At 35.7% G+C, this 24,808-nt stretch overlaps 1 protein-coding gene across 2 annotated transcripts in view; it reads left to right on the top strand.

The window, feature by feature from the left end:
* TRIM24 (tripartite motif containing 24) overlaps positions 1-24,808 on the top strand; it is a 138,809-nt gene that overhangs the window by 60,446 nt on the left and 53,555 nt on the right. For both annotated transcript variants that reach the window (XM_037836071.1, XM_037836070.1), the window contains exons 2-6: positions 6,324-6,442; positions 10,591-10,738; positions 12,701-12,833; positions 16,058-16,174; positions 23,656-23,770. In XM_037836071.1, coding sequence (XP_037691999.1) covers positions 6,324-6,442; positions 10,591-10,738; positions 12,701-12,833; positions 16,058-16,174; positions 23,656-23,770 — 632 coding nt within the window. The remainder of the gene's footprint in view (positions 1-6,323; positions 6,443-10,590; positions 10,739-12,700; positions 12,834-16,057; positions 16,175-23,655; positions 23,771-24,808) is intronic.

The raw sequence follows: 24,808 nt of genomic DNA, 5'->3' as shown, positions 1-24,808 counted from the left end.
TTCCCCCGGCCCCGAGGGTATCTGCAGTGGGCTATATTCCAGTCTGGACACTGAGAGGCTGGCCCAGCCCCGTCTTGCTGTATTTTATTGCGTGTTTCCCACTATCGCAACTGCAGCCACTCCTGGGTTTTTCCCTTTTTTTTTTTTTTTTTTTTTTAAAAAGAGCCAGTCGGTCTCCAAACGCCAAACCCGGCTCCGGGTCTTCCAGCCAGCTTACTCATTACAGAATGCAGACTCCCGGTTTCACCAAGTATATGGCCCCTGTGGAGCTAGCAGATCTCTTCCAGCTGGTGCATCGCTGTAACCGGTATTCTGGGTCACTTTCTGGTTTTTATGTAGTGTTTTTCACGGAGATGTTTTTTTGCTCTGTCTCACCTAGCCTCCATCTTAGTTTCTCCCAGCACTCCTTATGATCTATTGTTAGAGTAGCACATGGGTGGAGTGATCAAAATAAATGTCATCCTGTGTAACTGAACATATATGCTTCTCTAGATCATTGTATCTCTCTCCATAGAGCACATATATTCTCCACTGACTCCACTCTATCCAAGAGATACAAAACTATATGACTATACATCCATTAAATGAGTAGCTTCAGGATGTTCATAGCAGTCATATTCATACCAGCCCCAAACTAGGCCAGATTTCTGAGGAGCCACTGCCATCGTCTAAGTGAATCCTGGCTGCAACATCTGCGAGGATCCAACCTCCATTGCCTTGGGCCAGGAACTCAGATTTCTGCTATTTGTATGGTTAATCTTGGACATTGCCCACCACAAGGTTTACTGTTTTATACTTTCCCATCTTTTAACCTACAACTTTCCTTCTGGTGACATGCGTGACTCCGAGCTTCCCCTTTACACCACATTCACGCACTATTCAACACTGCTGGTTATTCTCACAATGTGCTACTGTTACCTCTGTTCATTTCCAAACATTTAAGTTCATCCTAGTTGAACATTCTGCTCATACTAAGCAACCACTCCCCTTTAGCCTCATTCTTTATCTTGGTAACTTATATTTCATGTCTATGAGTTTACATATTATAATTAGTTCCTATCAGTTAGACCCTGCAGTATTTGTCCTTATGTGTCTGGCTTATGTTACTCAATGTAATGCCCTCAAGGTTTCATCATCAACCCATTTTTTTTTTAAGATGATTTTGTTCACACACCGTACATTCCATCCTAAGTAAACAATCAGTGGTTCCCTGTATAGTCACATATTTATGTGTTCAGCACCCTCAACACTATCTATATAAGGATGTCTACATTTCTTCCACAAAGCAGGGTGAAGAGTCAAAGAAGGTAGAGAGGCAAAAGAAAAAGAAAAAAGAGAAGGAAAAAAAAACATGGCAGCTAGGAAGCAGCAAAAGGAAAGATAACCTTAGATCAAAGTAGAATAATCAGACATCACCACCAATGCCAAGAGTCTCATACCCCTCCCCTATGCCCCCCTCTTATCTGCATTTACCTTGGTATATTGCCTTTGTTACATTAAAGAGGAACCATAATACAATGATTCTGTTAATTATGGTCTCTAGTTTACGTTGATTGTATTTTTCCCCCAATACCTCCCTATTTTAACACCTTGCTTGTTCCTGAAGATTATCTCTTCTGTTTTCTTTTAAAAGTTTGGTAGTTTTAAATTTAAATCTGATCCGTTTTGAGTTAATTTTTTATATAAGGTGTAGAGTTTAGGTCAAAATTCAATTTTTTTTGGCCTATGGATGCTGAATTGCTCCATTCGGCACTATTTGTTAAAAAGACTTTCCTTCCTCCCGCCTTTGTCAAAAATCAGTTGGCTTTACTTGTATAGGTCTTTTTCTGGGTTCTCTATTCTGTTCCATTCATCTATATGTTTTTCCTTCCACCAATACCTCCATGTCTTGATTACTCTAGCTATATAATAAGTCTTCAAATTGGATGAAGTAATTGTCACTTTCTTTTTCAAAATTTTTTTTTAGCTATTCTAGTTCCTTTGCCTTTTCATATAAATCTTCAGCTAATCCTATCCATGCCTACAAGAAAATCTTACTGAGATTTTGATAGAAATGAGTTAAACCTCTGCTCATTTAGGGGAGAATTTACTTCTTCCAACCATGAACACACAGTATGTCTCTCCAAGTATTTAAGTTTTATTTCTTTCATACACATTTTGTAGTATTCAGCATAAAGATGGTTTTGCATCTTTGTGAAAAATCTGTTGTCCCTACTTGTTTGGGCCTACTTGTGTTCTCTATTCTGTTTCATTCATCTATTTGTCTGTCCTTCCACCAATATAACAGTCTTGATTACTGAAGCTTTATAAGATGTAATAAGCTTAATTCTTTTTCAGTATCGATTTAGTTCTTCTAATTTATTTGCCTTTCCCTATAAATTTTAGAGTCATCTTGTCTATATCCGCAAAAAAAAAATGTTGGGATTATGTTAGGAATTACGTTTAATTTATAGACCACATTAAGGAGAACTGACATCTTTTTCACATTGATTATTCCAATTCATGAATTGGTAACAAGTTGCTGTATGGTGCATTGCAAGAACACAAGCTCAGGCACAACAGAAACTTTTAGGAAATGACTGTTGTATTACTTACACAGTACAAAGAGTCCAAAAAAGCAGAAAAGATCCCATGCGGCCATCCTTCTGGGGAGACCAGCTGCTTGGGTTAGGGTCGTTCGATGGTAGCTCAGAACGCCCCCACTTTGTGGAAATGAGAGACAAATATGTGCTGCCAAGGGCAGAGTATTTACCCACCTTGGGGAGAAGGCCCTGCCACTGAGAGTTCCAGCCCAGATAAGCAGCTGGAGCTGCTTATTCCTAGTTTCAGGTTTAAGGTATGATCATACTCCATTAGACCTAACATCTCCCTGGAGCTGTGAATGGAAACATATCAAAACATCTGCACTCAATAGAAAAGGAGGGAGGTGGGTAGACAGGCTGGGAGATGACTGCTAATTGTGCCCTTGACTTCTGCAGTATGCACTGTGCCTCTCCATTTATTTACATCATCTTTGATTTCTTTCATCAGCATTTTGTAGCTTTTAGCATACTAGACCTATATGTGGTTTGAAAGGTTTACACCTAAATATTTCATGTTGTTTAAGCCATTGAATTTCCTTATAGTTTTAGAAATACTCAAATTATTTATTTCATATTGGGTGAGTTGTGTTAGTTTGTGCTTTTCGAAGAATTGGTTCATTTCATCTAAGTTGTCAAATTTATATGTGTGGAGTGTTCTTAGTATTCTCATATTATCCTTTTGATGACTGCATGGACTATAGTAATATCTCGTTTAGTTCCTAATTTTGGTAAATTTTGTCTTTTGTTAATGTTGCTAGAGGTTTGTCAATTTTGTTGCTCTTTCAAAGAACCTGCTTTTTATTCTCTATATTATTTCCTGCCTACTGTGAGGTAGGAGTTAGTATAGATTCCCCATTCTGCTTCGTTGATACTGGGGGGGGAGGTGGTGCTTCTCCTTATGTATGTCTGGGGGTGGAAGTTCAGCCTCCCCACTAGGCTTCTACTGGTAATTCCCTGGCTCTGAGGGAGATGAGTATCCATTTATTGCTTCCATTTGTTCTCTGTTGACGCTGTGGGGGAGTAGGGGCATGGGGAATGTGAGGGGTGGGTGGGTAAACGGACACATTATTGCCGAGTGGGGGTAGAAGTTAAAGCTCCTCACATGGTCTCCACTGGTGATCTCCACTGACACTGTAGGGAGCTCTCATCACCTCCCAATGGCTATGAAAGTCCCACTTCCCCTCTTTGCCTTCTCTGACACCATTCCAGCTTGGGGGATGGAGGGTAAGAGTGGCTGGGGTTCCTGGCCACCAGGGTAGAAGTCTAAGTTATCCACTGGGCTTTTCCTAGCAGAGAGGTGGGGGCACATGATGTTTGTCTGGAGTGGAGCAGTTGTTGTCTAAGTGTTTTCTGCCTTATTTGCCAGCTCCTTTTCTGATCCTTTTTCTGGGGAGAGTAAGATTTTTGTTGAGGCTTCTTTTTTGTTCACTTCTATTGGCATTTCTGGGTTGCCATTTCATGAGCACCAGGTAGTTTGGGATACATGAGGCCAAAAGAAAACCCATTGAACTCACTGTTGTTCCTAATGTCTAGAGTTTTTAGCTGTCCTTAGCTGGAGGAATAAAGAGAAATAAATTTGCTCCATCTTTCCTGAAATAAGCACCTTTAAATATGTTTATAAAGTTATGTTTCCTGTTCTGTGAAATGTACTGCCGTATCTTTAGATTTTAAGTATTAATTTTTAGTCAGTACTATGTATTGGATATATATCCTCCCAATTTGGGGCTTGTCTTTTCACTTTCTCTGTGTTAACTTTGAAGAATTATAGGTCTTAGCTTTAATAAAGTTAAATTTTTTAATCTGAAACTTTTGTTTCTTGCGTAAGAAATTCATTCCTTCTCTAAGATCACATACTCTCCTGTATTTCCTTGTAAAGTTGTAAAGTTCTTAATCCATCAAAATATAACAATTTTGGGTGTGAAGTATAGTGTGAAGTATAGGGATCTAATTCATACTCCTTCCTTCCTCCATGGATAACCACTTGTTCTAGCATCATGAAAAGTCTATCCTTTTCCCCAGAGTTTGGGTGCCACATTTGTCATTATAAAGTGTCTATATATAGTTTCTGGAATCTGTATTCTGTTCCATTTTTGTTTATCCTTACGTAAATGCCACACGATCTTAATTACTATAACTTTATAGGAAGTCTTATTCTCTGGTAGGCATGTCCCCCACACCTGTCAAAATTCCATTGAAATCCCCTTTGAGATTGTCATTAGCACTGCATTGAATCTATAATTATGGGAAGAATTGGCATTGTTAACATCATGAACATGTGCTTTTCATTTATTTAGATATTCTTAATGGTTTTAAATATCCTTTAATGTTTTCTTCCACTATGGTCTTGCACATCCTTTAAAAATTTGTTCCCAGAGACTTTATATAGTTTTGCTGCTGTTTTAAATGGATTTTTTAATTAAAATTTTGATTTGTTGCCTGTAATACAATTGAAATTGAACTTTGGATCATTTGGATTCACTCTTATTGGTATACTTGATGCTGTCTCATGAGTCTCTTAGGCTCTGTTTTTTAAAATTCTTTTTTATTCTCCTTAGCCCAAATAATTTCGTTTGTCTTGTTTTTGAGAGCCCTGATTCTTCTACCAACTACAGCCTGCTGTTGAAACTATCTAGGGAATTTTTCATTTAAGTTATTGTGGTTTTCAACTCCAGTAATTCTATTTGTTTCCTTTTTAAAATTGCTATCTTCATTGTGATTCTCATGTTGTTCATTCATTGCTTTCTTTATATTCTTTAGAAGTCTGGTATGTCCAAAGTCTGGTCATCTTCACTGATGGTTTCTGGAGTCCGAGACAGTTTCCTGGTTCAGTTTTTCAGGCTTCCACATAATAGATTAGCACTATTCTCCAGGCAACCCATTATGTGCATATGGGTCAAGGACCCACAAGGGGGCACAGGCTGGCTCCACACAGCACTGAGGAGGAGGAAGAGCAAGGGTACCACAAGCTTTGCCCTTACCGTTTTCAAGCTGCATTTTCTTAATTTGGCACTTACCCATGTACTGCAACCCTTGAGTTTTGAGAAAAATGGCTCTGGTAGTTTGGGCAAGAATTTTGTTCATAGATCTTTTGTTCAAAGAGTCTGTGGGAGAATGGCACCCTTGAGCATCTTACACTGCCGTCGTGGTGAACTGGAACTGGATTCATTCTTATGCATTTCATTTTACAGAAAATATATCTGAGAACCTTGTTGAAGTATTCTGGGTACAAATTACAGCATCAAGTTTATTTATATTAGTTTTTAATTTATAACTATTAATTGTTTTACTAAACACTGTGAAAGGTAATCTATTTTTTTTCTTTCTTGAAAGTGACACTATTTGCAAGTGTGTATAAAACAGTGTTTTTTAATCTCCCATGGAAATTTAAAACCAAACAAGTACACTTCTAGAGAGAGACCAGGGCTCTTTTAAAATCTCCCATGTATTTCTGCACACCCATGTTTGAAAATTACTGCTAGAGATAGTGAAGATGTTTATTTGGGCAGGGGATGGTGGCATCTTGTTTAAAATTATGAGGATTTATGCATCATTTAATATATTATATCTGGTATATAATTCATAAATGTACCTCAACTGAACTGCTTTGTGTTAAGTGACAGCAGTTATGAATTTGAAAGATTGGACATGATAAAAGAACTAGTCACAGTTCGGATGAGATGTGTTGGCTTAATACTTAGTACATTTGTATTAAGTCTTAGAATGCAATTTTGTCTTTCCCAGTTGGAGTCATTCGCTGTCCAGTTTGCAGCCAAGAATGTGCAGAAAGACACATCATAGATAATTTCTTTGTGAAGGACACTACTGAGGTTCCCAGCAGTACAGTAGAAAAGTCTAATCAGGTAAGTGTATTAAATCTTGAACCCTTTGTCTCCTCTTTATGAGTCAGCCTAAAGTACTAGAGGACTCTAAAATAAAAGGAGTCAAACATTAGACCATTATATCTATGAAGTTAGGTAATAGTTTTTAAAGTATATAATGAATAATACAGCTTAAGAAATAAAACACTGCCCTGATTGCATCCCTGTACTCCATCTGCTCCAGGGATAACCATTATTCTGTATTTGACATTTTTCCATTTTATTTCATTTCTTTGTACTTTTACAACATATCACCAATTAGATTTTTATTTCAAACTTCTTTTATAATTTTAATGATAAATTCTAAAATGATACATGTGAAAAACACCATGTCAAAGGATCAATAAGCTTCCTACATTTTTAAGAAAGTCTTCTTTTCTACATGGTATTACTTTGAAAGTCTTATTTAGTAGCATTATCCAAGATGTTGCATTTAGAGACTCAAAGATGTTTTTCTTTTCTTCAACTTCCCTAACCCTCATCTAGAAATTTTTACTGGCCCTTACAATCTAGATGTTGTATCCCTAGTTATGAACTTAATTAAGTCTATAGTACTACAGCGGGGGGTGAACCGTGGTGAGACAAGTGTGTGCCAAGTATAATGTGCTGATATACCTTTGACTCATGATTGTTATGGATTGAATTGTGTCCCCCAAAAAGATATGTTCAAGTCCTAACCCTTAAGTGTGATCCTGTTTCTAAATTCGAAGATATTATTAGTTAAGAAGAGGCCAAACAGGATTAGGGTAGGCCCTAATCCAACTTGACTGGTGTCCTTAAAAGGAGAGTTTTGGACACAGAGAGCGAAGATAGCTATGTGATAGAGGCAGAGAGTTCTGACACAGAATGTCATGGATTGCCAGCAAGCCACCACTAGGACCCTGTGGACTTCGATGGAGGCATGCCCTGCCTATCCGTTGATTCAGACTTCTATCCTCCAGAACTGGGAGACAATAAATTTCTGTTGTATTAGGCCACCCAATTTGTGATGCTTTGTTACGGCAGCCCCAGGAGACTAAGACAGTGATTCATTTATAATTCTTCTACTAATTTGGAACAGAAGATCTGGGAAGGAACTGAATCTAGTTAGGGAAAAATGATTGTTAGTGAAGTTTATCAAGACTTTTCAGTAATCACACTGCTAAGTTTCTGACTTTTCGTTTCAATTTCAGCCTTACGTTTCTTGACGGAACTACAGGACCTTACAGTATACTTTAAATGAACACATCAACTACTAACTAAAATGCCTTTTCTCATTTCAAAAGTACCAACAGTTCTTCCTGATGTGAACTTTCATCAGAGGTCACAAAGGCCAAAACGGGGCTTGGTATAGGGAATAAAATTCTTAATTGTTGTGAAACAGCTTGGCACAGAAATGTAATTAATTCATATGGTTCACTGTTGAGTATTAACCCCTTTCTACGTATGTAAAGTTCCCTTCTGAATAGGAATGGTTTTATGTTTCTGTCTTCCAGAGTGTCATGTAAAACTATAATCAGTTGACCTGTAGATAAGTGGGGATGGAGGGTATTAAATCGGGTACAAGAACAGGGTACATGCAGGGGTATTGTGGGAATAAAGACTGTAGAAGTGATACATAGGATGAATTGGAACTAGGAAGCACTGGGCAAAAGGTAATGATAGCTGAATTAGCATGTTGGCAATAAGGAAAGTAAGGGGGTAAGTTACAGCCCACATAGGACTTGATATACCAGATTGGATATGGAAGGTGAGAGTTGATTGATTTTGAACCACTACTGCCAAGATGGTGGAGCCTTTTATAGAGGTAAGGATAAGGGGCTGGGGAAGTAGAGTAGAGGTAATGAATTGGTTTTGAATGTGATGTGTTAGCATTGACTATGATGTGGTAAGGTAGAGATGTCATCCCATGGATGAGAGTTCATAGCTGGAGATAATTTTTTAACTTTTTATTTTGGATAATTTCAAGCATTACCCAAAAAGACATTTAGCACAGCAAACCTTAGGTACCATTACATAGCTCAATAGTCATTAATTCTTGTTTTATCTATACCCTGACACTCCCCTACCTGTATCCCCCACCTCCACTGGATTATATCAGAGTTAATCCCAGACATATCATACCATCCATAATATTCCATATGTATTTCTATTTTAAAGCACCATTTCTTCTATAGACAACCACATCAATTTCATATTTAAAAAATTAATGGTAATTCCTTAATATCATGAAACATTGAGTGATCAAGTCTGTTGTAATTTTTCTTAACAGTGGATTGTTAGCATCCAAATAAGGTCTGCACAGTGTACTTGGTTGATATATCTCAAGCATCTAATTAATTAATCTAATTAATTAATTAAAAGTTATCTTTTTTCCAGCCCATATTTGTTGAATAATTTGGGAAGTTTGTCCATTAGTTATCCTTTTTCTGAGTTTTGCTGATTCTGTCTATAAAGACATTTAACATCATGCTTCTCTGTTGCCTATGTTTTGTAATCGGGTAATAACAATGTAGAGGCTTGTTTAGATTGTTTCCATTGGGGGAGGATATGTTCATCCATAAATTAATATGTATTTCCATCTGGAAGCATATACTGTTTGGTTGTCTTTTTTCCTGATGTTAATGGCCATTAATCATCATTGTCAAGACCTTATTTCACTAGGGCTTTTAAAAATGTGACAATCTCGTTCTGTCATTCCCTTTCACTTCTTAACTGGAATATGGAGAGACAGCATCCTTCAGTAATTCTTTGATTACCCTGAGATATAGTTTATACAGGAAAGGCAGGTTAAATGCTTGATTATTTTCCCTGTAGTTACCAACTTTTAGAGTAGTAAATTATTTTCTTATCATCCTTCAAAGGTGACCAATGAGAGAATCCAGAGAGGCAATCAGGGAGAAAAGAGGATTGGGAGTTATCAAGGAATTCAAGTGATTTCTAGGAATAAAGAGTCAGTGGTATCAAATGATCTTAGAAAGGTTAAAGATGATAAGAGCTGAGAAAGGACAGGTTTTGGTTTATGGAAATGTTGTTCAGATATCTAAAATTTGGCTAATGTAAACCACTAAGTGCAGGAAAAAAAATCGCATTTTTTCCACAACCATGAATGAGATCATGAGAACTGCTAATATGTTGTGTGACTTTAATAATCCATTTTCAGAGAATGGAACCACCATCTGCACTGTTATGCAAGCTACAAACATAGGAGCCATCTTTGATATTTCACTTTTTCACCTTCCATATCCAATACATCCTCTAAAACAGTTTTACTTCCTAAATAGCTCTCAAACCCATTGTCATCTCTTCATCTCCATTTCCACCTTAACTACTGAAAAAGCCTGCTAGCTCATCTTTATGCAAAAACACTTGCCCCTCTTCTAATCTGTTCTCCCCAGTAATAAAACAGTAATGATTTGAAAATGCAAATTATTCCACATCAGTTTCCTACTTAAAAACTTTCAGTAAACTTACACAATTCTTCAGACAAGAATTGATCTGGCTCCTGCCTTACTTACCACCAGTCTCTTCTCTTGCTGGAATTTCCATTGATCTCTGTATTCAGTCATGCTTGCTTTCTTTATGTTCTTTGACCCTGCCATTGTTTTCTTGCCTGGCACTTTTTATACATGCTGTTCTCTCTGCCTGGCAAGTTTTTCACTCAGTAATTGATGATTCAACTTTTATATCTCAGTTCTAATGTTATCTCCTTAGAGGAAAACTTCCTTGGTTAATCTCTGCACTTGTTTCCCCCACCCTACTAACCAACTAAAATGAGATCAGATTCACCCATCGTAGCTCTTACAGCTTCTCACAAGGCACTTTAAGGTACTCCTCGGTTTAGTTATTATTCCAATAATGTCTGTCTCCCTCACATTTAATCTTTACAATAGCTCAACAAAATCACTGTTACTACTCTCATTTTTAAAGATGAAAGTTATCTGCCCAAGACCACTTTAGCTAGTAAGTGGGAGAACTGGGATTTGAACCTGCTTTCCCATCTATGATACTATAGGAAAGGCAGGGACTATGCTTGCTTTTCCCAACTGTTTTATCTCCATCACTTAGGAGTGCCTGAATATTGGGTGTAATGAACTAAGGAGAAAATGTATTTGTATTTCTATACACAGTATTTCAATTTATATTATTAGGTATGTACAAGCTGTGACGACAATGCAGAAGCTAATGGGTTTTGTGTAGAGTGTGTTGAATGGCTCTGCAAGACTTGCATCAGAGCTCATCAGAGGGTGAAGTTCACAAAAGACCACACTGTCAGACAGAAAGAAGAAGTATCTCCAGGTAATGAATTCATTCTTTTTACTTCTTTTTTTTTCTCTATTCCTCTCGTTTTCTTTTCTTCCTTCCTAAATTGATTTGTTATGAGACATTTGAAAGTATTAAAAATACTCATTTTTTAAGTACTGAGTACTTACAAATGTTGATAAGCATGGATACATACAGAATCATCCTACCTTTTCTTCATATTCCTAACTCTTCTGTTTCTTAAATTCCTAATTGTTTATGAATATACAAGTGGTAAGAAAGTTGCCTTTTCTTATTTTTTCTCTTATCTTTCCCTCTAAGATGACAAGAAATAGGCTTTAAAAAGTTTTACAACCCTTTTCCTTCTGATATTCTTTTAATAAACTAGTTTCATGATGTTGAGCTGATATATAGACAACCAAAGAAGCTTTTGCATTTGATGTAATTATAGTTTCTGGGTGGTGTTGTATCATGGTCAGAAAATGTAAGTCTCTTAACTCACTCTACTTGTTAGTTCTGCTTCAGGTTTTTGTAAGTACTAATAATTATATCAAAATAAATTTCAGATGAGTCAAAGATTTAAATAAAAGAGAGAAACCATAAAAGTATGCAAAATAAGAATGCAGGGTAAGCAATTTTATAACTGAAATGGATAAATCTTTCCAGAAGCAGTTCTTGAAACTAAAGCCATAAAGAATAAAATGGGTAAATTTTCTGTTAAAAAAATTGTAGGATCTGTTTGGAAAAAAATACCATAAACTAAGTTAAATAAACTTAGAAAAATATTTCTGAAATCTTTGGCAGACATTATATCAAATCTGTTATATGGAGTGTTTACAAATCAGTAAGACAGTTGGATGGAAAAATGGCAAAGGGTATGAACAAACAGTTCTTAAAAGAAATAAGAATAGCTGTTGTATGTGAAAAATTGTTTGGTCTCAGTTATTAAAAAATGTGTTTGAGGACTGTGAACTCTCCTTTGTTTTTTCATCTGTCAAATTGGTAAGGATTAAAAATACTGAATACCCTATTGTAAGTTAATAGTCACTCTGATAATAGTACAAATTAGTACAATTTTTATGGAGGACCATTTAGTTGTGTCTGTGTAAGTTAACCTTTGACCCCTCCATTCTACTAGGAATTTATCTCATGGAAACATTCAAATTATTTATAAATCTCATGTTCATTGCAACATTGTTATACAGTAGTTAATAAATAAGAATTAGACAGAAGTATGTACTAACACAGAAAGGTATCTGAATTGAGTGAAAAAAGCATCTTGCAAGACAATATGTATAGTCATTTTTTCATTTTATAAAAGAAAATACCTCACTAATATATATGTAATTATATACATGGAAAAACAACTAGAGGTACACATACCAGGTTATTAATAGTGGTTTTCTCCAGAGATGGAATTATTTCTGAAATGTTTGGACTGTACCTTTAATTATTAGTGAGATGACTGGTATTTATTCATTTTTCCCCTTAATTATAGCATAAGCATTTCCCAATTGTATCTCCACTTTGGAAAACTTTTGGAAAGTCACGTATACTAATTTTCAGTATAATAGTAAAGACTTTATGATTATTTCTGTGTTAGAATTTTTGCAAAACTGAGAAAATTTTCTGACTTAGCGTTGTTAAAAAATCTCCTTCATTGTTTAGATAGAGGGTATCTAATTGGTTCATACTCATTTATGAGGGCTATTTTGCTAAGACTTTTAATTCCATAAAGCATCTTTTTAACTACACACTTAGCCCTAATTAATTTGGATTTCTACTTTGGAAAGAGGAAAGCTCACTCACCTTTCCTTCTGAAATGTTCAAAATACCTTAACATTTTCATCTCTAAAACTAGTGGTAATTGTGGTGTAGATAAAAATGCTTGTAATACTTTTCTATTTTAATAGATTTAAATTTAAATGGACAAGCAAATAATTATTTACTACTCAATTATGTTAATTTTCTTCTATTTGACTCCCCTTGTTTCTGCAGAGGCAGTTGGTGTGACCAGTCAGCGGCCAGTGTTTTGTCCTTTTCATAAAAAGGAGCAGCTGAAGCTTTACTGTGAGACATGTGACAAACTGACGTGTCGGGACTGCCAATTATTAGAACATAAAGAGCATAGGTACTAACTTTGAAAATTTCCTGTATATCTACTAGTAAAATCATACTTTGAAAGATATTACCTTTTTGTATGTATATTTCATAATGAAATAAATGAAACTGTGGAATTGTAACCTGTAATATTCTTGGGAAATTTTCCAACTACTTGCTAAATTGCACTTGGAGAGTTATCACTGTTATGTATATATGTTATATTCTACAATTAAAAATACGATTTAAAAAAAGAGCATAGGTACCAACACCTTGTTATATATGTAAAAATTTGTAATACAGCTTTATGAGGACTAGAGGGCTAGTGGCACCCCAGCCAAATGGCAGTCTAAAAATATGTTTTATTTTGCCAGCAGTAGGGTGGCCTACATCAGGGTTTTTCAGCTTAGCATTATTGACATTTTGAGACAGATAATTCTTTGTTGTGAGGGGCTGTCCTGTGTATTGTAGGATGTTTAGTATCCTTGACTTCCAACCACTAGGAGATAAAACTCTGTGAGCAAAAACCAGCAGATACAACAGACAATATAAAAAGAGCCACAGGGACTGAATTTTATTATATTTAAGGTGATAAGAGAAAAAATGGAAAATTTTGGCAGAGAACTGAAAACTATTAAAAAAAACTATAAATAAGAATGAAATATATTCTTCATAAAGGCAAGTGAAAGACCTTTTCAGGCAAAATAAGTTGTAAGAATATATTACTGATAAATTCACTCTTAGTACCCTTGAGACAGAAGAAAAATACAAGATGCATGAAGGAATAAAAAGCAACTGAAATGATAATTATGAACAAATCTAAGTGCATGTTGATTTATGAAACAATAGTAATATCTTGTAGTGTGTGCATGTGTTTGTGTTCTAAGTTCCATGCATAGTCAAAGAAGAAGGTAAAAAATATAAATTAGTATTAGATTTTGATAAGTCCAAGATCTGCATTTTGTAAAGTCTAAAATAGCCACTGTAACAACAGTAAGTTTATGTTATTACTAAGTTAACAAAGGGAGTAAATGAAATAATTAAAAACAGTCAGTCTAAATATAGGGCAAAAAGTAAGAAAAAGGAACAAAGAACAGGTGGGATATAATGACGTCTTGGTAAGGTGGTAGATCTACAAATATATTAGTAATTATAATAAATGTAAATAGACAAAATGTTCCAAATTAAGAGACAGAGATTTCAGGGTGGGTAGGAAAGAAATCAGAAAATCTCGTTTGCTTTTTATAAGACAAGTATCTAAAATGTATTTGGAAAAGTTTTTAGGAAAAGATGTATCATACAAACACTAATGAACAGAAAGCTAATGTAACAGACAAAATAGATTTGTAAGGCAAAATATATTATTAGAGATAAAGAGGGAAATTTATAATGATAAAATTTCTCTTTAAAAGTATAACCGTTCTGAATTTGTATGTACCATAGCCTTAAAGTATATAAAGAAAAAAATGACAGAACTTTTAAGAGAAACAGATTAAATCTACAATCTGAGTGGGAAATTTTAACATAGTTAATAATTGATAGTTCAAGCAGACTAAAAATCATTAAGAATGTATCAGTAAGATTCGAATAACACAATTAGCAAACTTGACTTAATGTACATCGGGGAACACTGCACCCAATAATCTCAAGTTAGAGAAAGCAGCGAATTAAACCCAAAATAAGTAGGAAGAAGGACATCATAAGAAATTAATGAAATAGGCAAAGCCCAAAATTCAAACTTTGAAAAGACTAGTAAAATCCTTTAGTATTAAGAAGATAGCAATCACAAATTACCAATAGCAGGAATACACTATATATTCTAAAGACATATTTAAATATGTAAAGATTATCTGTCGATAAATTGAAAATGTTTACATGAAATAGGAAAATTCTTAGAAAATGCAACTTACCAAAATTAGTAAAAGACAATACATAATTTAAAATTTTTCCATAAATGGAAAAATCCCATTGACTTCAAATCCAAGTGACTTCACTTTTGAAGATGAATCTACCAAATAGTTAAAGTAAAAATAGCACCTTTCTTACTTGTCTAGAGGATAGTAAAAGAATAAATTCTATCCAATTTGTTTTATGAAGCCAGCATGATCTTGACATTAAAAACTAACAGGAATTATGAAAATGGAAAATTACAGGCCTGTTTAACTCACAAAATAAATTTTAATATCCTAAGAAATAAATTAGGAAACCAAATCCAGCAATTTGTAGTGGTTTTTGGACAATGTAGTTGCAACCATCTTGGCTTTATCTTAGAAATACAAAACTCTAGCATTTGAAAATCATGAAATTTGCCATGTTGAAAGAATAGAGGAAAGAATTATATGACTCTCAATAAAAGCAGAAAAAAATTTTCAAAAATTTAAATATCCATTTATTTTATATAGTGTTAGCAAACTAGAAATAAAAGGGAATTTCCTAAATCTGATAAAGATTATTTATGGAAAGAACAACAAAAGCATCTTAATAAGGGAATATTGAAAGCTTTCACATTGAGATTAGGAACAATCTCAGTTTTTAAATTATTTTAATGTATTTTAATTTATTTAATTTTGCTTACATTGCTCACGTGTAAAATATATTTAGAAGTATTGTATTTTTTTACATTTATTGAAAAAGTTTTTATAAACTATATGTATCTACTACATCATTGTCTCTCTTCTAGAACTACTCTTAAGACACTTTACATAGTTTTCCGTGGCATATCATCTTCACTTCCAACATTCATATATTTTTAAACTTGCCATATCTTATCATACTGTTGCTTGAAGCTTTGTCTCAAGGCCCAGCTATTTTTGTTTTGTTTTCCAATTATCCCCAAGGCATATATTTATGACTGTACAACTACTTACTGGTCTTTAAAAGTAATATTTAAAGTGTTTTTTACAGCATCAAACTTTCATAATTATGAAGTTGCATAATAGTTAATTGTTAATAAGTCTGGTTAATTATCTTTGACTGCTTTTTTTGCCACATCTGCCAAATGAGTTCCATAAGCCTCTAAATTTAGTTTGTCTCTAAATAATATAAGCTATAAAGAGTCCATCTTTCTTGTGAGATAAGTTTTGAGAGGAAGAAAACCTGCCTAATAGTGGTGTGTTTGATATTTTTGAATGATTATTATTTATTTATTGTATAATCTTATCTTAAGATAATTCTTTATTAATCGCTTCTTTGCTTTTGGATTGTTCCTCATTTTAGACAGCTATTGATATAAAATAAGACACTTATTTTTTTCAGATATCAGTTTATAGAAGAAGCTTTTCAGAACCAGAAAGTGATCATAGACACACTAATCACCAAACTGATGGAAAAAACAAAATACATAAAATTCACAGGAAATCAGATCCAAAACAGGTAAATTTGTTTATCATTTTTATACAATGTGTTGAGTATTCACTTTTGGATCGGAACATTTTTCTTTACACATCATGAAATAGTTCTAAGTAAGTTTTCTGATGGCTCTAATAACACAAGATTGATTAGACTTTTCGAATTGCCATAAAGTTTCAAAATTAATATAATCTACATTTAGTAATAACTCATTTATCTGGTAGGTATTGATTATAATTGTCTGGTGTTTTCCAATTTTAAAGAAGTGTTAGGATTTAAAAACAAAATTGACCATTTTTGCCAGTATCGTAAAATATTTTAACACTTGATTATATACTTAATTGCTATTTTAATGTTTGCTAAAAATTGTGTTGCCTCTTCTCTCTGGGCTGTGACCTTCTTTTAACTGCAATGAGGTAGAAATTTTAGGACACCAGGAGACAGAGACCATTAAACTGTTTCACACACCTTTTATTCCTTGTCAGATACAATGTTAAACACATTACCTGCAATGCTTTTTGTCCTCCAAAGAAGGATATCATCAACTGCCCACAAAGTCTCAAGTCTCGGAATTCAGTAATTAATAAGAATGCATGCCACTAACCTCCATGGAGTGGGCTTATCTAGTCCCTTTTTTATCCCATTTGGGGCCCATACTGATATTTAATGACAACCTTGACACATCTGTGAAATTCTGCTTCCTCCATTCTTTTGTTCCTGCATACAGAAGGAATGCATCACTACCTAAGTAGGTCAAGTAATGTTTATTACAAACAGCCTGAACAAAAGAGGTCTCCAGCAGGGGATTTGAATGTTCATTGGGGAAAGTGTGTCACCTTTTGTGATTATCTTGCTCAAGACCAATCATCTTAACCTGCTATTCTTATCATTTTGGAACATTGATCCTTGGGGCACTCAGGAATTTTCTCCAAGGAATTCTGTAGTACTTGATTTCCTTAAAAGAGATTCATAAATGTAATTTCCCCTTTTCTTGATGCCCCAGAATTATGTTAATTATTAGTACATATTGTAATAATAACAGTTCTGTTATGTGTCTTTTAGGTTTCTTAATCTTCCTATCACCTTTGATTTCTTTGTATCTTTCTCTTTCACGTAACAACTATAGTTCACCAAATACTGTTATTTTGCCATATTCTAATCAGAATACTATATTTTGCCAAAAAGAGTAATTGAGAGGTTTAAAAATTTTTGTATCTGAGTAATTGAAAATTTGTAATGAATATTTGTTGAATGAATAAAGATGATTATTGGCATTTCTGCCATCTAGTGGCAAAAGGTAGCAGTTGTACAGTAACGCATTTTAAGTGAAAGATCTATTCTTAATGAAATTTACTCCTGACTTTTTTCTTACTCTTTCACTTGTGTATATGGTTTGAACTATAGGCTGAAGTTCACTTCTTTTTACTTACAACTGCTCATTTGTTCCAACAAGACTATCCTATTTTTATTGAGTTGCCTTGGCACCTTCTGAAGATGAGAGCCCCTCCAAATCTGGGTTCATCACCCAGTATGGCTTAATGCACAGAGACACACACCTAATTCAGCTGTGGAGGAAAAGGAGGTTTTATTTGTACAGGCAGAGAATGGGGGGACTGTTCCCAAAACTGCCTCCCTGTAGTGATTTTTCTTGTGGCTTTTTATATGTCATAGAGACAAAGAAAGTTAATCATCTTGGGTAACATATAACATTTAGCAGGGATCTGGAGAACTTCATTAGTTTCTTATCTCAGTTATTTACTACATCCTTTAGGATTACATTCTTTAAGATACATGATGCATGGTGACTCCAAGTCTGGGGTGGTAAATGAGAGAATACAAACAAAAATGATTAATGTATAGCTTAATTAGTACCTTTACATGATGGGGTACACATCCTACAGTTTGTTTCTCTGTGAGACTACATTTTGCTTCTTGGTGAGACTGAATTCTTAAGTGAATAGGCTGCTTACAGTTTCAGAGTTACATTTACAATTCTGACACTACAGTTTCCCCTTTAAAATAATATCTATTTCCAATCTCATGAATCAGGTCATCATTCATTCTGGCTGCTTCCTGCTAAACTGGGGTGACGTAGCTAGGGGTTGTCCAGTGAAATTTCTGACTCATAACTTGCAAGTATTGTCGATTTACTTCAGGGGAAATGGATCCCACTTGGCAGGGGTTCTGGAAGATGAAAAGGGTTTTACACATATTTGAGTTCTAATTCAAGTACATAGGAACAAGAGGTGTTTGACAAGAACAAAAATAGATACAACCAGCAGGAAACTTAAAAGTCTGGTTTGAAGAAGAAAGAGTTCATAACTATGAACCTATTCCTGAAGGTAGCCAACTGAATATATCAACGAAGTTAAAATTATTAACCAGAGTAGTCATATCCTGAACTTGATTATTCAGGTGATCTAGGAGAGTACAGATGTTGCCAGACTCATCAGGAATATAGGTACAACATTCTGTTCTGACTATAGCACAGGTTCCCCCTGTGAAGCAGTGAAGATATCTAGGGCCATTCTGTTTTTGTAGTACTGCTTTGCACATTGTAGCTATTTCTGCATTTATGAGAGTTACACTATGATAGCTGTCATTTAATGCTCGGGCAACAAAGGTGTTTAATGTATTACCAATGCAATTACAACTTCACCTTCAACATGGGGCAAAAACTGTGGCTACATGATCATACAAAAAAAGAGCGAGTCAGTCACACTTGTAGCAGGGTAAATTAGCCACCATTTGAGGAAGCTTACTGTGAATTGTTCCTTGAGCATCAAGGAAGGGATGTGAAACCAGGAATGATTTTTCTCTTGCCATTAAAGTGGAGCTTTCTGGCTCAGCCTCCCATATCCTGGGGTAAGCCAAACTTTCCATCCCAGAGTTGAACATGCGCATCTTTTATAGTTTCAGTAAAATTTTCTCCCTTTCTGTCTGACTGATAGGAATATTGTAGTGCTACTTCATTAGTGGTTTTGTCAGAAAAAAACAAGATGATGTTCTGGTTTACTGGCCAGTGACTAGGATCGGCTCTGGTGATATCTTCAGTGCCTAAGAAACTGTGTTTCTCCTGCATCTTGATTATTAAAGACTTGAGAGCCATCCAGTCCCCTGTACGAGGGATATTCACCATGGTAAACCAAAGACACTAGAGGTAGACTGCAAATCTGGCAGTTGAACTGTTCATAGAAGCAGCATATGAATGGGCCCATTGCAAGAAGAGATTACTTTCTTGGGCTATAACTAAAGGGCATATTAAAGTAAAAAAAAAAATGGAAAACAAGGAGGATCATAACCAATCTATTTAGGAAGATTTCTTCTTAGACAAATACTTTATTCTGTCCATAGGTTCACAAGGTATACTTATGTTCTGGATCACCAGGAGAATCCACTGTCACTGCAGCTTTCAGGCTAACAGGTGGGGTGTCTCTGCCCTGGAGCAGTTACGGCTTGACTCTGGTGTGGTGACTCCAGGGTTTTATTCCCTGCAACTTAAGAGAAGAATGAGCAATAAGTAATTAAATAAATACTTAAATTTATATAAGGCCCAACCCATTTAGGATTTAGTTGACCCTGTGGATGCTGGTTCATCCAAGTGTGGAGCCAGACCCAATCTCCAGGCTGGTAATAATGTAAGGGGCTTATCTCTGGGGAACTTAAGGTGATTAGAGGTATAATTAATCACAGCAAACGAGGACATAAAGCACAAAGATCTAATGCTAGGATTGTTATATGCACCCCACCTGCACTCTGCTGTAGGGCTCTTAGGAGGGCAACTCATTCCACCCTTTGTACTGAAGTTCCAAGTGGAACACGCTTTGCCTCCAGTGTCTCTGTGAGGGTGACTTTTGAATATCCTGCCTCCCCGTTTACCCTGGTCCATGTAACTACTCCCATAAGTGAGTATTTCTAGGTCTGTGTCTGCTAGTGGCACATCCATTAGGCCTGGTCTGCTTGAATAGACTTTTTCCAAAAGCTGGACACAGTCATGTTTTGGGCAATTCCATTCAGATTTTTCTTAAATTCTGTAAGAAGGTTGGCAGGATTGAACTTACCTGTACTCTTTAGGATGACATTCGGATTGTCCAGCAGCACTGCCTGATAGTGGCTTAACCTTCCCATCATGAACCATTGTCCCCCTTTTTGTTCTAACACGGTAAGGACATAATGGAGGATAAAAACATGGGTTTGCAGGGAGCGCAAATTAAATTTTCAGCTTCTTGAAGGAGTTCACAAGTGGCTGCTATCACATGTAAACAAGCAGACCATCCTTGGACTGCCATGTCAGGCTGTTTTGACAAATATGTCACTGGTCCTATACTTCCTCCAGTAGCCTGCCCTAGCACTCCTAAGGCAGTGCCCTGCTTTTCATCAACATTCAGGTTAAATTCTTTCATGAGATCAGAGAGCCCCAAGGCTGGAGCTGACATCAATTTGTCCTTTAAACTTTGAAAGGCACTTTTGTATTCCAATGTACATTGTAAAGGATCTTCGTTTCCCTTCAGAGCTAGATATAAAGATTTGGCTGCTAATCCAAAATTGAGTATCCACAGCTGATAGTAGCCAGCCATACCCAAGAGCCCTCCAAATTCCTTTCTGTTCTTTGGGGTAGCTATTCACCAAAGGGCCTCTTTTCTACTAGGCAGCAGAGCTGTTTTTTCTTTTAGAGAGCTCAAATCCTAGGTGTGCCAGTTTGGATGTGTTGTGTCCCCTGAAACACCGTTATCTTTGATGTAATCTTGTGTGGGCAGACCTATCAGTGTTAATTAGATTGTAATTATTTGAGTGTTTCCATGGAGATGTGCCCCACCCAACTGTGGGTGATGACTCTGATTGGATAATTTCCATGGAGGTGTTGGCCCGCCCATTCAGGGTGGGTCTGAATTAAATCACTGGAGCACTATGTAAGATCAGAAGAAGGAGCAAGCTAGTACGGCCAAGAGGGACACTTTGAAGAAAGCACAGGAGCTGCAGATGAAAGACATTTTGAAGACAGCCGTTGGAAGCAGACTCTTGCTTCAGAGAAGCTAAGAGAGGGCAGATGCCCCAAGAGCAACCAACAGTGACATTTTGAAGAGGAGCTGGGGCCTAGAGAGGAACGTCCTAGGAGAAAGCCATTTTGAAACCAGAACTTTGGAGCAGATGCCAGCAATGTGCCTTCCCAGCTAACAGAGGTTTTCCGGACACCTTTGGCCATCCTCCAGTGAAGGTACCCGATTGCTGGTGTGTTACCTTGGACACTTTATGGCCTTAAGACTGTAACTGTGTAACCAAATAAACCCCCTTTTATAAAAGCCAGTCCTTCTCTGGTGTTTTGCATTCTGGCAGCATTAACGAACTAGAACACTAGGTATTTCACATGGATTTGTGTAATCTGAGCCTTTTCCTCAGAACCTTATATATCCTTCCTCAGTTAGCCTGTTCAGCATTGTTATGGTATTAGGGCCGGAGGCTTCTCGAGTTTTACTAGCTGTAAGGATATCGTCTACATATTGAACAAAAAGTCCCTCAAGTTGCTTCACTCCCTGAAGATCTCTGGACAAGGCTTATCCCAAAAGAGTCTGGGCAATTTTTAAACCTTGAAGCAATACAGTCCCCAACAATATTGCTGTTTTATTCCTGTGTCAGATTCTTCCCATTCAAATGCAAAAAGTTTTTGAGAGACTTTATCTAATGGTATGCAATAGAAGTCATCCTTTAAGTCTAAAACTGTAAACCAAGTATATGTATCAGAAATACTGATGAAAAGAGTATATGGATTAGGAACTATTTGATTTATAGTTCTTAAATCTTGGACAAATCTGTAATCTTGAGTCCCTGATTTTAGCACTGGCAAAACAGGGGTGTTAAAGTCTGATTGACAGGGTTTTATTAGTCCCCATTCTGGAAATCTTTTAAGTAACAGCAAAATGCCTTCTCAGGTTTCTCATCAAAGTGGATATTGCTTTAAATGTAGTAGAATGATGTCTGGCCACAATCTTACTGTGACTTCCTGTGCCTCTTTAGCCTATCCTGGGATCCCACTACAACTCATACCCCATTAGAAACTTGTTGTTTGATGCATTCAGGTACCCTTAATCTTTCGATGCAGTCTGTAAGGCCCAGTATCGCTGCTTGCAGGGTGCAGGCATGGATCACTAGAACCTGTAAGTTCATTTTGTCAAGCGAGAAAGACAGGCTTGTAACTTAGATAGTAAATCTCCTAAGAGAGGAAGTAAGCACTCAGGCATGTAAAGAAATGTGTGAGTGCATTGACTCTTCAGTTGGGTGTTGCAGCACCTGTAGGAAAGATCAGTCATTAGCAACTCCAGACACGCCCACAACAGGGACTATTCCTTTGATGTGCAGTTAAGTTTCTGGTTTAAATCTGAGTAAGCTGCTTCCATATCCATCAGGAAATTTTGCTAATTTCTTACCCACATAGAGTGAGACCCAAAGTTCCTTTTGGGCGATTGGGATGGTTTTCCGACTAGTGGAGAGTGCCCCCGGGCCCCATTAGATCCATGTCACTGTGTGTGTGTGTGTGTCCATGTCTGTTAGCTGTGGGCATTGTGTTGCTAGTGTTCCTTTTGTTTCTTTTCATTTAAAGCTGGGACACTCCCATTTCCATTTTCATGCATTTGCAATCATGACAGTTTTTCCCTTTTCCATCTTATTCTACCAGGATTTAAATGAGATTTTTGAGGTTAATTGCCTCCCAGGCCTATCTTGAAGAATTCCCAACAGAAAACAAAGTTTCTGCCCTTTTGGTCTTAAGGTTACTGTGAGAGAAGTAGACAGGAGAAATGAAGCTTTTTATTAATCTCATAGTATTTGGTAGATACCTCGTTACTGTCTCCTGCTGTAAGATATTCCATGGTTCTCATATATATTTCATTCTGTCCATCTCAGCCTCCATGAAAATAGCATTTCCATTTTCCCCAAAGGAAGAAAAGTATGTAGTGGTTGATGAAACATTAAAAAGTAGTTATTTGGCTGTTTATTTTAAGAAAATTAACAAACTACTATTGTCTTTTTGCTTTTATTCAAATATAATGAATTCTTTAGTAATTCAGATGACGAAATGAGATGAGTTTACATCTGTCTACTTCCTTGCTGGAACAGATACTGTAGAATTTGTTCAGAATCATAGTTTCCTTATCTTGTTTATGAGTTTTTTTTTCCAGTTTCCTACCTCCATCCTTTTATGTAGCATATCAATTTTGCTGAGTGTTATCACAATCTTTCCAAACTGTATTTTCTTAAATTATGTTAGTTTTCTTTCAATATTATACATCGTGATTAGAAGATTGAATTGAGTAACTGTGTCTTTCAGAAGAGTTATATTTCTGCTGACTCATCTTCATTAAAGCAATTTAAACTGAAGGATCCCCAGGAAGTTTTTAAAATCTGAAGACATTTTGGTGTAATTTAGACATCAAAAAATCAATTTCAAATAATATAAAACAGATCTTCTGCTTTAAATTTTAGATGTTTCTCCCCTTTTGTTTTATTTCCAGAATAATTGAAGTAAATCAAAATCAAAAGCAGGTGGAACAGGATATTAAAGTTGCCATATTTACATTGATGGTAGAAATAAATAAAAAAGGAAAAGCTCTACTGCATCAGCTAGAGGTAAGTTACTGTCTATGAGACGGTATGTTGTGGTGGGTCAACATAGTATTTTCTCATATTTGTTAATTTGAAATGAGTCCTTTAAAATTTTTAAATACTCATTTTTATAATTTTGAAATCATACATTTTTCTTATTTTCACTTATGATTTAATATTTCTTCTTCAACTTCCAAGTTTTCCTTTACCTGGTTTTATGTGGTAGCCCACAACTTATGGCTTTATAGTAGTCTAGGAATGGATCATGCTTCCTTGTTTACTTAATATCACAAGGTTAAGCATAGTGTTTTGTTTGTAGGAGCTATGTGATTGTTTAGGCGAATCATTTTAGAGATTCATTTACTTTATATAACTTCTCATCCCCAATATTCTTGGAAGGTACACTGATAAGTCAGCTATCTATACTTCTCAAGAATATGCATTTAACCTTGTGAGAAATTAGGTAAAAGGATATGGCTCCTGCCCTCAATATGTCATAGTCTTAAATGTGAAAGCATCTCAAGACCTTAGTGAGATAGTTATTTCTCACTGCAGATAAGAAAAATGTCACTGTCCAAAGTCAATGTCTGACTTCAAATAATATGAGGTTACAACTTCTACATGATACATTTGCACGATATTAACTTCATGATCTTTAGCATTCTTTTAGAACATTGGTGTAAGACTAATTTACAGTTTAGAATAAGAGAATAAAGGAATTCTGATGTTTAAAGATATTTCTGTCAGTAGGTGCCTAGAAAAAAAAGTACTGTTCAACCTCTTCCTTTTATAGTTGATGAAATAATAAGGTCCCTGTCAGAAAGTTCTATCCCTCCTGGGAAAGTATGGTTGTTCCAAGTGTACTTATGGCTTAACAGCCATGCTGAAAACTCAGACAAAAATAGCTCTAAATGCTTTTGAAGCAAATTGTTATTTAGTGAGAAAGTATTCTGGGCAGAAGTCAGACCCCATTTACAGTAACTGTTTTCAAGTTCTGTGATTTTTTTTTTCAATGCAACAGAATTTCTGAAGTTTCCAAAGCTCTGCTTAAAATCAAACATA

This window comes from Choloepus didactylus, chromosome 5 (assembly GCF_015220235.1).
Source record: "Choloepus didactylus isolate mChoDid1 chromosome 5, mChoDid1.pri, whole genome shotgun sequence".
Classification (NCBI taxonomy): domain Eukaryota; kingdom Metazoa; phylum Chordata; class Mammalia; order Pilosa; family Megalonychidae; genus Choloepus; species Choloepus didactylus.
The sequence above is the reverse complement of the archived record's forward strand: the minus strand, read 5'-3'. Positions and strand labels throughout refer to the sequence as shown.